The 16868-nt window shown below is 42.6% G+C and overlaps 1 protein-coding gene across 4 annotated transcripts in view; it reads right to left on the bottom strand.

Annotated features, from left to right (window-relative positions):
* Positions 1 to 16868, bottom strand: part of ZNF335 (zinc finger protein 335) — a 67285-nt gene that overhangs the window by 28382 nt on the left and 22035 nt on the right. For all 4 annotated transcript variants that reach the window (XM_069952154.1, XM_069952151.1, XM_069952155.1 and 1 more), the window contains exons 2-10: positions 11424 to 12302; positions 9829 to 10030; positions 7848 to 7922; positions 6237 to 6455; positions 5731 to 5835; positions 5473 to 5601; positions 4249 to 4447; positions 2198 to 2375; positions 641 to 753 (exon numbers count right to left, since the gene is read on the bottom strand). In XM_069952154.1, the coding sequence (XP_069808255.1) occupies positions 641 to 753; positions 2198 to 2375; positions 4249 to 4447; positions 5473 to 5601; positions 5731 to 5835; positions 6237 to 6455; positions 7848 to 7922; positions 9829 to 10030; positions 11424 to 12287 (2084 nt within the window). In that variant the 5' untranslated portion in view covers positions 12288 to 12302. The remainder of the gene's footprint in view (positions 1 to 640; positions 754 to 2197; positions 2376 to 4248; positions 4448 to 5472; positions 5602 to 5730; positions 5836 to 6236; positions 6456 to 7847; positions 7923 to 9828; positions 10031 to 11423; positions 12303 to 16868) is intronic.

Here is a 16868-nt window from a genome sequence, read left to right as displayed (position 1 = left end):
ATGATTTTTTTTCTACAAGCAATGCCAAAGGGGCCAGGTAAGAATGACGTATATAGCAGTTTTTTTTTTTTTTTTACTACTTGACGGCTTTAATTTTGAAGAGTTGAAGCTGTGATGTTTACACGACTTTCAACTTTCCAGTGAAAAAATATTGATGCCCTATGCTGAAAATAGGCCATTATTATACGTTGGCACCCCTGCTGTTCAGGGGTTACTGATGCATTAGCTTTGAAAGGTGCTAGGTAAGCAGAAATGTAATAATAATAATAAGGCTCAGGTTACACTAAGCACTGAACTGCTACCTAGATAGAAAAGCCATGATTTACCTTTTAGGGACAGTAAGAATGCTCTGGATAATGGAAGCTCAAAGATGCAGGTGCAGGTACACAGCCTAGACTTTCCCCAGGACAAAGCAGTAGCTAAGCCCCGCCCACACTTTCTGTGTTACATCTTGGTCTATCTATAACTAGAGCCAGATTTCCTCTAAGAGGCAGTAAAAAGCAGAGTGCAGAGAAGTGAGACACCTAGTGGCCAATACTTTAGAGCTGTATTTCTGGGGTGGAGAGTTATTTTTGGTAAATTAAGTCATCTGGAAGCTGTATGAAACAATAGTAACCATTTAATAATTAAAAAAACTTACCGCTCTTGCTGGTGTACAGCAGAATGTCTTATCACATCCTTCTTGTAAACACTTGTGTAGTTACATTGATCACATTTGTGCGGTTTATTTCCCTGGTGGTTGAACATGTGTTCCTTATAGAAAAGAGACAAGTGCACAATAATAAAATGTAATCTAAGTTAACATACTCCATACAAACATATAAGGTAGCACATAAGGCTTTGGTCACATCACCATCATTTTTCAATTTTTTTGGTAGAATCTGCAAACAGGGCCGTTATTTGAAGTTAGGCCCAAACACAGGCCTCATGTCAATTATCAGACCCACAATCCAGCTAAGATTTGAGGGGCCATATTATGCTCATCTAAAACCAGATTCAGGGGACTAGAATTTAGACCAGGGCAATCCCTGTTAACTAGAGTTAGAGTGTCACTGTCGTCTTTTTTTTTTTTGCAGAAATCAGTAGTACAGGCGATTTTAAGAAACTTTGTAATTGGGTTTAATAGGCAAAAATGCCATTATCTGCATTCAAAGAGACTTTCCCCAGGTCCCCCCCCCCTCCCTCTCTCTCATCCACTGCTCATTATCAGGAAATCTCGACTCTTTTACATCAGTCGAGCCCTGTGTGACCTATGGAGAGGGGAGGGGGAGGAGGGAGGAGGAAGATTAGTCACCAGAAGAGAGCAGAGAAGAAAGGATTACACAGTGGGAGCTGATATTCAGAGGTCAGTGGTGACTTCAGAGGAGATAGCCCGGTGATGTAGCTGTAAATTAACTCTTTGTTGTTCTGTTTTGGTGCCTCATCTCCCTCAACCCCTCCCCTCTCCAAAGAAAACCCTGAAGACAGAGGGGAGAGTTTCAAACTGCTTTTTCATGATAAAAATGCATTTTTCAGCTAATAAACCCAATTACAAAGTTTCTTAAAATCGCCTGTACTATAGATTTCTGCAAAATAAATTTAAACAACAGTGACACTTTAATCAAAGTTGGCATGTTTTCCAGGAAGTACTCGTAGTGCATCCAGGCAGCAGGATTTAAATGCTGATTGTTCATGTTTGTGCCCAAACTCATCTCTACTGCTAACACTTGCACAGGCACAGTGTGGTGCATATCAGACAATCCCTTTAACACCCCCCTCCCCCTCGGTTCTGTCAGGAATAGGTCAGAAAGCTGTGTCGGCACTTTGTCCAATCATTCGGGATGCAGTCAGAGCGGCCATCCTGACTGTAGACTATAAGATGCCGGCACTTTTTATTGAGACATTGTCTTGCTAAAAAGTGCATCTTTTAGTCCAAAAAATATGATATATTGAAAGCCCCAGTGAGACAGAGACTAATGTGAATACTGTGCATAACCCTTAGCAATGTACTCCAGATATAAATAATAAATTATTCTGTTTCTGCCCATTGTCATACTGTCAAAATGGGAAGTTCATGTGCGGCCCGACATGTTGCCGATTGGCCCGTAGACTTGAACATTTGGCCCGTCAGCAACATGTCGGCATTCCTCTTTGACAAGATGCTGACGCACAGCCCGATGTAGAGGTAACAAAGTTATATGGGAAAATAAATGCTCACCTTTAGGGAAGACCATCTCCGGCACTGATAGTTACACTGCTGGCACCTAAACATCTGAGGGTCATTGCTATCATGCGAGTTTACGTGGAAGGAATAATCTTCTTGTGTAAGAAACCTGGAGCCACAAACGCGGCAGATGAAAGGTCTGAGCAGGGGTTTATTGGGCGGTTTATAATACCTGCATATACAAACAAACATTCATGGATTTAGTCTAAAATCTGTACACCCAAAAATAGAATTCATTACCCCTTAATGGTGCGTTCACACCTACAGGATCTGCAGCTGATTTTCTGCAGCAGATTTCAGTTAAATAACTGAACACAGCATCTTGATGCTGTGTTCAGTTATTTAACTGAAATCTGCTGCAGAAAATCAGCTGCAGATCCTGTAGGTGTGAACGCACCCTAAGGCTGGGTTCACACTATGTATATTTGAGGCTGTATTTGGTCCTCATGTCAGGTCCTCATAGCAACCAAAACCAGGAGTGGATTGAAAACACAGAAAGGATCTGTCCACACAATGGTGAAATTGAGTGGATGGCCGCCATATAGCGGTAAATAACTTCCATTATTTCAATACCACAGCCGTTGTTTTAAAATAACAGCAAATATTTGCCATTAAATGACGGCCATCCACTCAATTACAACATTATGTGAACACAGCCTTTCTGTGTTTTCAATCCACTCCTGGTTTTGGTTGCTATACAGCCTCAAATATACAGCCTCAAATATACGTAGTGTGAACCCAGCCTAAAGGGGTATTCCACACAAACATAACTTTATATGTTGCTGCCCATGGTTAGACTAACAATTCATTCCATACTTATGTAAGTTATTATCTAGTCAGTCTCCTTCCCCCAGCTTTTGCTGCTTTCTGCTGAAGACACAAAAATCTTTGTGTGATCTTTTCTCTTCGTCTCCCCTCCTTACCCCTCCCTTCTGAGACAGCTGATGTAAACAAGTCCCTATCTGCAACTTTGTAATGTAATAATCACAGTGACTTCATCAGCAACTTAACCTCAGATTAATCCTCCCAGCATTACAAAGAAGCTAAAAAAGTTGCAGATAAAGCCTGCCAGAGACTTGTTTACATCAGCCGTCTCAGAAAGGAGGGGGGAGGAAGGGGAGACAGAGAGAAAAAGACTCACACAGATTTTTGTGTTTTCAGCAGAACGCAGCAATAACAAGTATGGGAGGAATTGTTAGTCTCACCATGGGCAACAAAAGTTAGGTCTGAGAGGAATACCCCTTTAAAACCCTTTTGTGAATAACGAGAACCATTTTTACAGGTTAGCATTCAGAATCTAAAACTTTTTTACTTCTGCGTCGCAGGTGAAGAAGGCCTTGTTATACATGCGACAAGTTGTACTTTGTAAAGCGAACACTCTGGGGTACATATATGTTGGGGGTCGTTTGCCGCTAATCCCAGCCGTTCCAGCAGAGGCATGGCTGTGTATAACAGCTACGCTCCTGCCACTAATCTTGTGGGGACAGTACCCATGAGATTATTCAGCCTGCTATATCCATGGTAGATCGTTCAGGGGTTAATGTCACTGACATAATCCCATAATCATTCATTATGTATGTGTCAAACTGTCAAGAATGTGAATTATGCAGAGTATCGTGTATATAAGTATGCACTATGCTCACTGTCATTGCCTTAAGTTTTACAGCTCTCGTAATGCAAGCTGCCACAGAATCCCCATGATTTTTATTCCCAGGTCGATATTAAGGCAGAAACGGTTTATATCCATCAAAAGAGAATTTACTAAATCTATTACTTGATTTAAGTCGGGGCGGCCACATGGTCATCTACCAGTAGGTCACCATTGACTACGTCCACCTAATTTACCCCAGTACCATATCTGGCATATATAAGCTATAAATGTTACTCTAAGTTAAAAAAATAAATAAAAAGAAGTTATTAGGTAATTTGAGCAGCACAGATGTGCGGGGGGCCGGAGCCGGAGGATGAGCAGATGTCTTACTGACAATCGGAGAGATGATGAACTGTGTATTATAGTGAGTACCACAACGTTATCACGTACTAACCTTCGGCTTCTAAAGCGATGATACTTTCGACCTCTGAAGTGTTTAGGTGGACGGCCGCGTGGTCGACATATTACTTTCTGCTCTTCTTGTGGAGAGCAAGAGGAGGGGTCTTTGTTTTCAAAGTCGGAGAGGATGATGTTAATTTCCACTGGTTCATTCATGGTGGGCAATTGTGGGGGAACGGGATCCACTTCAGGAGCTGTGAAAATAAAACAGTACTTCTGCTTGCTCTACGCCAAGATATCATTCTGCCTTTCAAACCCAGACTCCATTACCTTGAAGCCAGGAATTAAAGGGGATTTCCAGGGAAAACTGATTGATGGCTTACTTACAGGATCGACAAGGTGCCAAAACCAGACTGGAAGTAAACAATGTATGGAGCCAAAGCATGCGTGTGGTTGCAGCACCATACAGAGCCAAACACTTCTGGCTCCAGTTACTGTATAGTGCAGGTGCCACAGCAGTACGGTACAGCTGATCAATAGGGGTGACAGGTGTAGGCATCCTGCCAGATAAGCCATCAATTGGTTTTATCTGGAAAACCCCTTTAATTGGTGGGCCTTAGCACTGCCTGTCCTCAGGATGGGTCATTAATATTTGACCACAATCCCCCTGATCCGCTGTTTGGCAGAGCTGGGAACAGAAGGTTCTCTTCACTGTGTACTACTGGCTGTGCTGGGATACTGTAGCTCAGTTCCTACTAATGGGAATAGGAGCTAAGCTGCAGTACTTATCAGCTGCTGTATGTCCAGTAGGAAGTGGTGTAGTCTTTCCAGTCTGACACAGTGCTCTCTGCTGCCACCTCTGTCCATGTCAGGGACTGTCCAGAGCAGTAGCAAATCCCCATAGAAATCCTCTACTGCTCTGGACAGTTCCTAACATGGACAGAAGTGGCAGCAGAGAACACTGTGTCAGACTGGAGAGAATACACCACTTCCAGAAGGACATAAAGCAGCTAATAAGCACTGGAATACTGGAGATTTTTATATAGAAGCAATTTACAAATCTGGGGGGGCTCGTCACACTGGGGGCGGACGGCCCACCTCCAGTGCTTTAGGCCAGGCCAGTGCCTGGGATTACACTGGAACCACGCCGGCGCCAGTCTATTGATGTAAGGATCTTAAAGTGATGTACCTGCTGGTACATTCGCTTTAATAAACAGTGGGGACTGTCTTGTATGTTAAGATACAGAAAAAACTATAACAGAGAGAAGATTCACAGTACCTTGCAAACGAGGGACCTTGCGTGGACGCCCAGGCCGTCTGCGTGGCCTTTCTTTTGCCAGCGCACCCATACTTGATACAAACTGATGACTGCGGGTGGCATCCTCGCCTGGACTATAGTCACTATCATCTGGAAATGGAGGGGATGGTCACATTACCACAAAGTGAAGGAAAAGAAAACAATAGAGTATTGTCCTTCCTAGAACTACTGCCTAATGGAAGTGCATTACCCATTTAGTGTAAAAACACGATTTCTTACCATCAGCATCATCTATGGCTCCAGCATCCACAATATCATCTTCCTCTTCTTCCTCCTCTTCTCTAGGTCGTATCACTTTGCGGAAAGCCCTTTCATCTTTATTGACTAGAAGACAAAAGAGTGATGAAACGTACCTACAAAGAATTAAGTGGTTGAGGATGATCAGTGCCGCATCACATTCATCACTGTAAGATGAATAACACTCTCACACGACAGCCAAGAGCTACCAGGATACACAGCCATGTAATTATATATATATATATATATATATATATATATACACGGTGCAGAACTGGGACAAGAAGGCTCAAATTACACAAAGTGCTGAGGATAGGATGTAAGTGTGTAAGATGTGAGCAGCTCTATAGCCCAGGAGTGCTGCTCGGACGGCCTTTTCATCACCATTAACAGAATAGGTTACATAGGAGGTCCTGAACATAAATGGAGCAATTGGTGGACCATAAAATCCTAATGATAGTTAGGGCTGTGCTAATGAATGCCTTTACCTGAATAGACGTGGCGCTCTTTTACATGGCGGAGGAGAGTGGACTTGGAGGTACTCTTGTATTGGCACATCTTGCACTTGTACTGCTGAACCACGACTACTTCCATCATTCCTTCTAGAGCTTCCAGGTCAGACACTAATTCAGGAGCACCAGATGAATGTGATGGGGATCGCTCTCCAACCACAACAGGACTCACCGTCAATGGGTAACTAGTGGGGGCTGGGAAAAAAATAAAATATGTTTAAAAATATATATATTCTCTCTCAAGAAGAGTTAAAGGGGAATTATCAGCAGGTTAGAGTCGTCTTTACTGCACAGGAGATGAGGAGGAAGGTATGTGTCTTACCTTCCTCCTCAGCACCGTTAGTCGTGTGCTCCACAGTCCGGGGAGAGCGTTTGGAGCACTGGGGGGGAAGGGTCACTAGGAGCACTGCCCACCCATTGTACGGACTACAATTCTCTTGCTGTGTACTGGACATCTACCTATGACAGCACGTTCGGAGCATTGTGCGGATCTGCTTGGTTATGTATAGGATCGCTTTATTGCATTTTATTGTGTTTTCAAATGAAGAATTAAAGAGACACTGTTGTCACAAAGAACTGGGTCTAAGTGTTCAGACCCTAACCGAAAAGTGCAACGTTTTTTCTGATAACAGTGATAACTTTAAAGTGTCACTGTCGTTTAAATGTTTTTTTTTTTTTTGCAGAAATCAATAGTACAGGCGATTTTAAGAAACTTTGTAATTGGGTTTATTAGCCGAAAAATGCATTTTTATCATGAGAAAGGAGTTTGAAGCTCTCCCCCCTGTCTTCATTGTTCTCTATGGAGAGGGGAGGAGTGGAGGGAGATGAGGCACCTAAACAGGACAACAAAGAGATAATTTACAGCTACATCACTGGGCTATCTCCTCTGAAGTCAGCACTGACACCTCTGACCTCTGAATACAGTCTTTCACACAGCTACCGCTGTGTAATCCTTTGTTCTCTGCTCTCTGCTGGCGACTAATCTCCCTCCTCCCCTCTCCATAGGTTACACAGGGCTTGGCTGTCGAGATTTCCTGATAATGAGCAGTGAATGAGAGAGGGGGGGGGGGGGGCCTTGGGAAAAGTCTGGGGGAAAAAACGACAGTGACACTTCAAATATCTAAATTGATTGGATATATTTGGTTGTGTGTTTCTGATTTATTTTTCCGTAGGTTGTATTATGGTAATTTTTCAAAGCTCCTTACCTTTGGTTATTTAACCATAGTTAAAGGGAACCTGTTATAAAGACAATGCTATCTAATCTATTGCCATCATGTAATAGAGCAGAAGGAGCTGAGCAGATTAATATATATCTTTATGGGAAAAGATTCAGTATAACTTGTAACTTGTTGATTGTAATCCCTGATCAATCTGTGTTAAGGAGTCCAGTGGGCGGGGTCATTTAATGGACTGGACTTTCAGGTAATAAATTACAAGTTATACTGAATCTTTTCCCATACAGATATATATCAATCCACTCAGCTCCTTCTGCTCTATAACATGATGCCGATAGCTTAGGTTGCATTTTCATAAGGACAGGTTCCCTTTAATGACATAATCAAAGTTAATGTGGACATTCTTCCTTACCGCCCTCGGGTTCCTGCAGGATCAGGTACTGGGTGATCTCAGAGTTTCTGCCTTCTGTGCTTGTAACTATGCAGCCTAAAATGTAGAACAATACCATTTAACTCTATATGTTGATAATCACATTACAATGAAAGTTTCCATCTAGCCGACCGGTCTGATGTGATCATCTTAAGAATTGGTTGCACAAATTAAATTACAAAAAGAAATGTAAATTTTGCCATGTTTTGCTCTAAATAAATATTTATAGGAATGTTCCTTGACCTGCTTCTTCTGTTCTGGCAGATAAAGTCTTCACGTGCTTCATGAGCATATGAGTACTGCATCTATTAGGGAACATCTTTAAAGGGGTAATCTTTTTCTTTCAAATCAACTGGTTTCAGTTATATAGATTTGTGATTTACTTCTATTTAAAAATCTCAGATCTTCCAGTACTTATATGCTGTATGTTCACTCTAATAAAAAAAAAAAGGTCAAAATTTCTAATAAATTATACAGGAAACCTGTACATTAATAAGTACCTGTCCTTTTAAAAGACTTTAACCCTCTTTTTAGGCCATTAATGACCCCTCAATTTTTATGTTTTTGTATTTTTCTCCTATTTGTTTCATCTTCAGAACCATATGAGCGCTTTTTTTTTTTCTTTTTTGCATGAACAATTATACTTTGTAGTGAAAAAGTATGAAAAATCATAAAAAGTACTGCAAAACAGCAAAAAAAAAAAATACTGGTGGGGGAAAAATAAAAACATTAATAATAATAATAATAATAATAATAATAAAAAATAAATAAATAATTTGCTGACCCCCTACAAGTTTTTTTATTTTATTTTCTGTCTATAAAGCTGTTTGGGTGCATATTTTTTATGCCATAATTTGTAGTTTTTATTGGTATCATTTTGCCACCAATCAGACTTTTAGATGATTTTTTATTCCATTTTTTGGGATGTAATGTCACAAAAAAAAAAATTCAGGCAATTGGTATTTAACGTTTACGCTATTCACTGTGTAATTTCATTACCATTATGGGACAGATAGTAATAATAATAATATTCACTTTTTCATGCGCCACTCTATTTTTCTGTGTTCTTGCTCCAAGCAGACGTAGATTTGTGGTCTAATTTTTGCCTAATCCAGGCGAAAATGTTAATAAATTTTGCGGATGGGAAGGACACATCTCTTTGCGCACAATGCTGGGGAAACGTGTCCGGCAAAATTTTACACAATTTTTGTGTGATAGGGGTCCTTCAGCAATAATTTGCTGCTTCTTGCTGGTTTGCGCTAGGAGCAGAGCTTGATGCATCGGCCCCTATGTTTTAGTAGTTTGGATTTTTTTTTTTTACACTTTTTAACTGAATTACTCCCCATTTTGGGGAGTAGGGGCATAACTGGTCTGTTTCCCAGCAGCACACACTCAAGGACTTCCTTTTGCTATGGCGTTTCCTTATCTCCTAACAACTATTGAGTGGAGAGGCCAAACGGTTCGGAGAATGTCGCTAAACCCGAACGGTTCGGCCTCTCCGCTCCACACTAGAACTCTCGGCATTTGACTCTCCGTGACTGCAGAGGTTGAATGCAGTGATCAAATGGCGCACCCTCATGTCCGAATGAACCAGAGCGTGCTCCAGATTCGCTCGTCTCTACATGAAAGAAGAATTTGGCTACAATTCCCCTTCCTTCACCTCATCATCAGACCTTTGTAGCTGACTTGGTTTTGTTGGGAAACATTTCGGTATTTCCTGAGTATTTTTGTGTGATAGACATGTGAATGCTTCTTCACCGAGCGCACAGGTCGCAGACGTCAGACCTAAATAAACACATGGAACTACAGAATGGCAGGGTTCATACGGGGACAGAATCCCACTGACAGCTTGAAGTACATTTGGAACAAGTTCTTCTGAGTCACGGTGTTGCTGATTATAAATGTACACATAGCAGAGAGACGTAAATGACTCAGAAATGTTAGTTTATTTATTTCTTCTTACCTTGAATGAGCTGAGGATTGATTGAGCCATGTATAATCCTATCCACTGCCGAAGTGGCTGAGTAGGTAGTTGCCGGGACTTCAGATGGTATGAGGACAGGCCGAGGAGTCTGGGTAAGGATGGACTGACATATGCTGCATACCCCAGGTACAGAGCAGGCTTCAGACTGACAAGGAAGAATTGGTGTGTGGGATATTGCCTCCTTAAAGGAAAAGTTATTGAGTTACTATCGGTTGTTCCGGACAATAATCGTTTTGTGCAATAGCTCATGTTGAAAGGTAACATGCATGATGTCGGCCAATCGTTGTTTTGAAACTGTTGTTTCAGAACCAATGTCACAATGACGATAGCAACGGCCTGCTGAACGTCGCTCCGTGTAATAGGAGCAGCAGATGCCGCTCTCTTCTATGGGCCACCGGGATTATCTAACGATCATCCGGGCAGCTCCTCCCCCAGCTTTCCTATTACAAGCACAGACATCAAGCGGGAAACGAGGAGCAATCGAGCGCTGACATGACAGGTCGCCGCTCACTTGCTCCCTCATATCGGGCCATGTAATTGTACCCTAAGGCTTATGAAAATGTTTTGTTACACAACCTGGTCAGCACCAGCGCGTAGATCCGATTATGCGGTTCATTTTTCAAATCAACGCCCGTTTCCCACTATCTGCACTGGTTTCTTCATGTGCAAATAGGGCCACTCAATGCACTGGAGGTGGGCCCAGCGCCCCCTTCCCTCAAGTGCATAGAGCAGCCCTATTTGCATATGAAGAAACCAGTGGCAAGAACTGGGCGGTGGTTTGAAAAATGGACGGCTCCACTGGGATCCACATGCCAGCAACAGCCAGGAAACATAGAAAAAAAAATTAATTTGCCTTACTGCGATTATTTGTTTTAAGGACCTATCTCCTTGTCAGCATTCCATGCAAACATATTAATGTCAAAATAATATGTGAACATTTCAGGTACGGTCTTAAATTAAGCCCCGCCCCCTTTCCCCGGTCGAATTTAAGAGGTGCACGCCTCTTAAATCATGATAAATGCGTCGTTGGAGGAAAAAGGCATGTTTCCTACCTCCATCCTCAGGGCCGTTTCCGTGATATTAGCAATTTAATCAATATGCTAAATATTGACCAAACTTCTAATATCACAAAAACAGTGGAAAGGATGAAGGTAATAAAACTTCTGGTGATAGTAATGTTACTCTCAGTCATGTAAATTGCACAAAGTCTCCTCCTCAATCTCCCTATAGTGCTGTCAGCAGCCAAAGCTTTCGCTGTCCAGGCATGATGGGACTTGTAGTTTGCAGGAGGCTGCAGATCCCCCTTCCTCACTATAGGGTACCTGAATTTACATGCAACATCTAGGTAGACGGAAAAAGCGATGATATACACATATACCAGGCAGTTTTGGAGAAGTGGCCTGGAAACGACCTGGCGACTTGTGATTCAGGCAGTATAAACATGAAAACAGGTTCTCTTAAAGATGATTTACAGCACATTATCAACTACAAGAATTGTATATGCCCTATTTCCCCTTTTAAACCATAGCAATCTCCTACAAGCAAGTATGCTAAATATATAGTAAGGAACATACGGTGTAGTCGTGATGCATGGTGACATCTGGCACCTGGGCAACCACAGTGCCTGTGTCCTGCCCCCTGGCAGCATCTACAAGGTCCATACTGCTTGGATTCAGTGCAGGCTGTTGAAAATCCATGTTATCTGGATTCTTCATGTAGGTTTCTGGCACAATATTAATTTTCAAACTGGAGTCTTCTATTTTCTGTACATTTACAATTTTAGCAATTCGTTGCATGGTCGTCTCAGGCGCCTTTATGTCACTGGATACAGATATGGCATCTACGTCTCTACTGATCGGCTCATCGGGGTGGGCGTCATTTGAAGGATAGCTTTCAGCGCCCAGATGTTCCCTCTGCATCACCTCCAGATGTTGGGTGACTAAATTGTCTCCTATATGTGGGTTAACCATCTGAAGGCATTGAGCGAGATCTAGGTTGTGCGTTTCTGTGTTTGCAGGATCCTGTTCTACGAGAACCGCATCTGTGCTCAGGTCTACTGGACCCTCATTCGCGTCCTTGCCCATTGATTCATTTGTGCCAACCACATGATCTTGGCCCTTGTTATCGGAGTTGTGCTCCATATCTGGTTCCTGGCGTAAACTTGATTTTCCTGTGACCCTTTGCTGTATACTACAATCATCCCTGGACTCTTCGCTGTCTGCAGACACCTGTATCTGAGAAGCAATATCATCTGAAGCTAGCTTAACAGGACCGTGTGAACTTAGATTTAGCTTGAGTAAAACTGTTGCATCGATGGTTTCTTGTTGAGTAGTAGGCGTCTGTAGTTCGGGTTGGCTTGCGCCATCTTCATCTAACACAACAATGGGCTCTTGTCCTCCATCAGTGCTTGTTTTCTCTAGGTCTACATCTTTCTCCATTTCAACACCACAGATCTGTAAAGCAAATAACAAGGTTTAGTGTAGGCCTTGGTAAAAAGAGAAGCTTTTGTATGCCATACTGCAGGATCTGTCTTCCTTTGATGGACATAATTTTTAAATAATGGATCGAAACAGATACATTTTTTATATTTTTTAACGTACACAAAGACATGGTTGGCTGAGTTTTTCTGTACATTAAAATTAAATGCAGGAAACAGCAAGAGGAAGGGAAACAAGCGCTTATGTGTGGATCCACAGGTTTGTTTTTTTTGGTGCGGAAGAAAACTTGCTCGCTCCACAGTGTTGTACAGAAGGCGCGAGACCTCTAATCGCATGATGTTCAAACCGCTCAGGATCCAAAGGGAAGGACCGTTCCTGCAGCCCAGGATCTTGCTTGCAGCTTAGACTAGATACCAGTATATAATCCAGGTAATTCGTGGTGATCAACACCACAAAAACCAATCCAACAATAGCCTCTGGGACCTGTATCGTGAACATTTACTCACACAGCAAAGTGTTACTAGACCACAATGATCTCTTCATCAGGCTGTAGTGTACACTGCCTAATGAAGAGACAGGAACGATGTAGAAATGCGTTGCTGGGTGAATACATGTGTTAAAGATGATTTCCAGCACCTATCCATGGATTGTTTTTTGTAGTGTTGAACACATCCGTAATGCTACACCAAGTCCTGTGGTTTCCCATTTACTGTAAATGAATAAAGATGAAGAAGATGTATAAAGATGAAGAAGAGGAGAATTTTAATGAGGCAAACAATAGTGGCTCGTCCTCTCCGAACAAAAGAAATATAAACTGCAGTTAAAGGGGTTATCCGAGGGGAGAAACGTAATACTTCTTCTCGCTCCCGATGCAAAACTTCCAACTCTCTTGGCTGAACAAATCTTGGAAACACATGTAGACTCATGTAGCCGAGCCGAGCGTGACTGTGTGCGCAGGGGGATGGGAAGAGAGTGTTGTTGGTAGAACAAGTGGTGGCATCTAATAAAAGGAATATAGGCACCTACAGTAAGATTGTAGTTGTTACAAAGAGTCATCAACTAGCGTATTGTAATGGAAAAACCTGAAGGGTTAGTTATATCATAATTTTACTTACATATATAGTGATAACTTATTCTGCAGGGCTGTGTCCATGGCCTCATCCAAGTCCATGACCGATGTACACAACAATGAAACAGAATAAGGGAAAATATGAAAAAGTAGTCGAATTATTAAAGGGGTTGGCCACTATATAAAATTATTCAGTGTGCAGTATTAGTAACTGCTGTGAACAGCTGCGCTGTCCTGCTCTGTGGTGATTCTGTATATAAGATAGCCAACATGGAGGAGCATGTGACCATGCCCCACCCCCCGGTGTCCTTCATTGGCATATACAGGGTCAGTGGTGGACACTGGGAGGGGGGGGGGCGGGACATGGTCACATGCTCCTCCATGTCGGCTATTTTATGGACAGGGTCACCACAGAGCAGGACAGCACAGCCTGGAGGAGGGGAGTCTCTATGGGGTATACAGAGAGCTGTTGTCAGTATATACAGTAAGAACACTTACTTATACTGCACACTGAACTATTCTACTATAAAAGTGGCCAACCCCTTTAAAGGGGTAGTCCACCCAAAAAAAAATTCTTTCAAATCAACTGGTGCCATAAAGTGCCAGAGATTTGTAATTCACTTCTATTAAAAAATCTTAAGTCTTCCAGTACTTATCAGCTGCTATATGCCCAACAGGAAGTTGTAATATTTCCAGTCTGGAGAGCAGGGGAGGTTTTCTATGGGGATTTGCTGCTGCTTTGGACAGTTCCTGACATGGACAGAGGAGGCAACAAAGAGCACTGGGTCAGACAGGAAAGAAAACACCACTTCCTGCTGGACACACAGCAGCTGATAAGTACTGGAAGACTTAAGATTTTTTAATAGAAGTGAATTACAAATCTCTGGCACTTTATGGCACCAGTTGATTTGAAAGAAATTTTTTTTGGGTGGACTACCCCTTTAATGCTAATGCTTTTCTGGATGGCCTGGGTGCCGTACTGTTACAGGGTTTCAAAGCACATTGGGGATGACTGAACACACATCAACTTAATTGTGAAGCATATTGCGTGTTATATATGTTTCAGTAACTTTTGCTCAACTTTTCACCCTGCATCAACTTGTATCATAAGCGATGTCAACTAGTAATGAGTGGACCTGCTAAACTTTTCGGATTCGATAACATTCTCCAGCCGACGGAAGTCAAATACTGAGCGCTCGGATTCAGGGAAGTTGGATGACGTCCTAGGGTGTCCTGCAAAGTATGGATATTGCCATAGGCTGTATGCATGTCTTCCTGGCAGCCCTAGGGCGGCATCCAACTTCACCAGAGTTAAATGCAGAGTGTTTGGGCTTGAAGAACACGCTGCCGAACCTGCACAGTTTAGCAAGTCTGCTCGACACTAGTGCCAACTAGTTTCTTCTACATACATGCCCCACCATGGCCACCAATCTCAGGTTTTAGGGCAGGTTCACAGAGTTTGGTGCTATGTTTGCACGCAACATGGCATAAGAAATTGTCAGAAACAAGCTGCACGTATATAGCTAGAGGAAATTTGAATACAAATCATTTGTCACTCTCCGTCTATACGTCTTCCAGGCAAATTATTTTATTACTTTAAATAACAGCAGCCGGAAAAAGAGAGGGGAAGATAAAACATTGTTCCTATCTGACGGTCCTTAGGGTTTTTCCACAATGATGCCCTGTGTCTGGTTTTGTGTGACAACTATCCAATACGTATATGAATCACTGCTGAGGAAGTGATCCGGTCGCAGGTATGACTCAGAAAAAGTCACCACCCCTCCCCTATCTATAGGCAGGTCTGAGCCAAGCGTTACATCTTGTTTACTAACATTTCCTTCTTATGGCGATAGCCAACCATACAAAAAAAACGAATAGGGAAAGGGTTACCGTCATTGCCTGTGCAAAAATATATCTGGAAAATGAGGGAACCGATCCAGGACTGGATACACAAAATGTCACCAATCTCACAGCTACCCGTCTCGCATATCTCACAGAGTCGCCTTAAAAAGGGAGCAATGTGCAAAGTCATTGTGTACACACCAGTGAACCTCTACTGAAAAACAAGCCCGAGGGGCTCGCCATCCAGATTGCTCTTGTTAATGTGTTAACAGGAGCTGCAGACCCCAAAATACTTCCATTTAAATAACAGGACATGCTCGACGGAGCCCTCGATTAGCCCTGGCCAAAGCCGAGCTGAGATTCCCCACCACGGTGCATCCCGCCCATCCGTACAACTGGCTTCTGCAGATAACATTTTATTCACCTCACTGGAGCAAGTAATACGGCAATTGCTACTGGCATTTATGCATGCATTCAGATAGTAATGTCTTCCAAATAAAAATGACAGAACGCAGACGAGAGAGAGAACGGGAAGGGGGGGGGGGGGGGGGGGGGGGGGAAGAGAGAGAGAAAGATGTCACATACTGTCTCCTGCCCTTTACAGAGAAGCCGCACAACGTGAAGCCCAGAGACTGAGCGCAGGAGGTCAGAGGTAACATCTACCGTCTCGTACCGTCATTACAGGGGCAAATTTTCCACCAAAATAATAAAGTAATGGAGTTGTTAAGCTACATCTATGTCATGCTTCTGCCCTTCCATTTGCCTTCTGCCCAACATACCTACTGACCTGAAAAAAGTCCACTCTATTTGATCCATTTTGTTAAAGTGTACCTGTCGTTTAAATTTTTTTTTTTTTTTTTCTGCAGAAATCAATAGTCCAGGCGATTTTAAGATACTTTGTAATTGGGTTTATTAGGCGAAAAATGCATTTTTATCATAAAAAAGCAGTTTGAAGCTCTCCATGGTTCTCCTATGGAGAGGGGAGGGGTGGAGGAAGATGAGGCACCAAAACAGGACAACAAAGAGTTAATTTACAGCTTCATCACCGGGCTAACTCCTCAGAGGTCAGCACTGACCTCTTTGACCTCTGAATACCGCTTTCACACAGGTCCCGCTGTGTAATCCTTTGTTCTCAGCTCTCTGCTGCCGACTAATCTGCCTCCTCCCCCCTCCCCTCTCCATAGATTACACAGGGCTCGACTGAAGTAAAAGAGTCGAGATTTTCTAATAATGAGCAGTAAATGAGAGAGGGGAGGGAGGGGGGACCTGGGGAAAGTCTTTTTGAATGCAGATAATGACATATTTGCCTAATAAACCCAATTACAAAGTTTCTTAAAATCGCCTGTAATTGATTTCTGAAAAAGTCGCACTTTAATGTATACACAATCAGGGTGAGAGACTATGAAGTGTGATTGACCACGAGTCCAAAAGTGTGTAAACGTGTGGCTCCCTAATGTCAATAGGCACATCGGGCTCTAAGTATGCTTTGCGTGTTGACAGCCTGCCAACCTTGAGTTCAATGTAAGGGCAGAAGCACGATGTGAAAGAGAGACTAGAGGACGGCAACAGGGTTGAGGCTTAGTTAACACTAGGCTAGACTTTTTTTTTTTTTTTTTGCCTAAGAGCCGTACTACATGTGACAATTGTCGCTTGAAACATCGTTAGATCGG

This window comes from Dendropsophus ebraccatus, chromosome 14 (assembly GCF_027789765.1).
Source record: "Dendropsophus ebraccatus isolate aDenEbr1 chromosome 14, aDenEbr1.pat, whole genome shotgun sequence".
Taxonomy (NCBI): Eukaryota; Metazoa; Chordata; class Amphibia; order Anura; family Hylidae; genus Dendropsophus; species Dendropsophus ebraccatus.
This window is presented reverse-complemented; position numbering and strand designations above follow the sequence as displayed.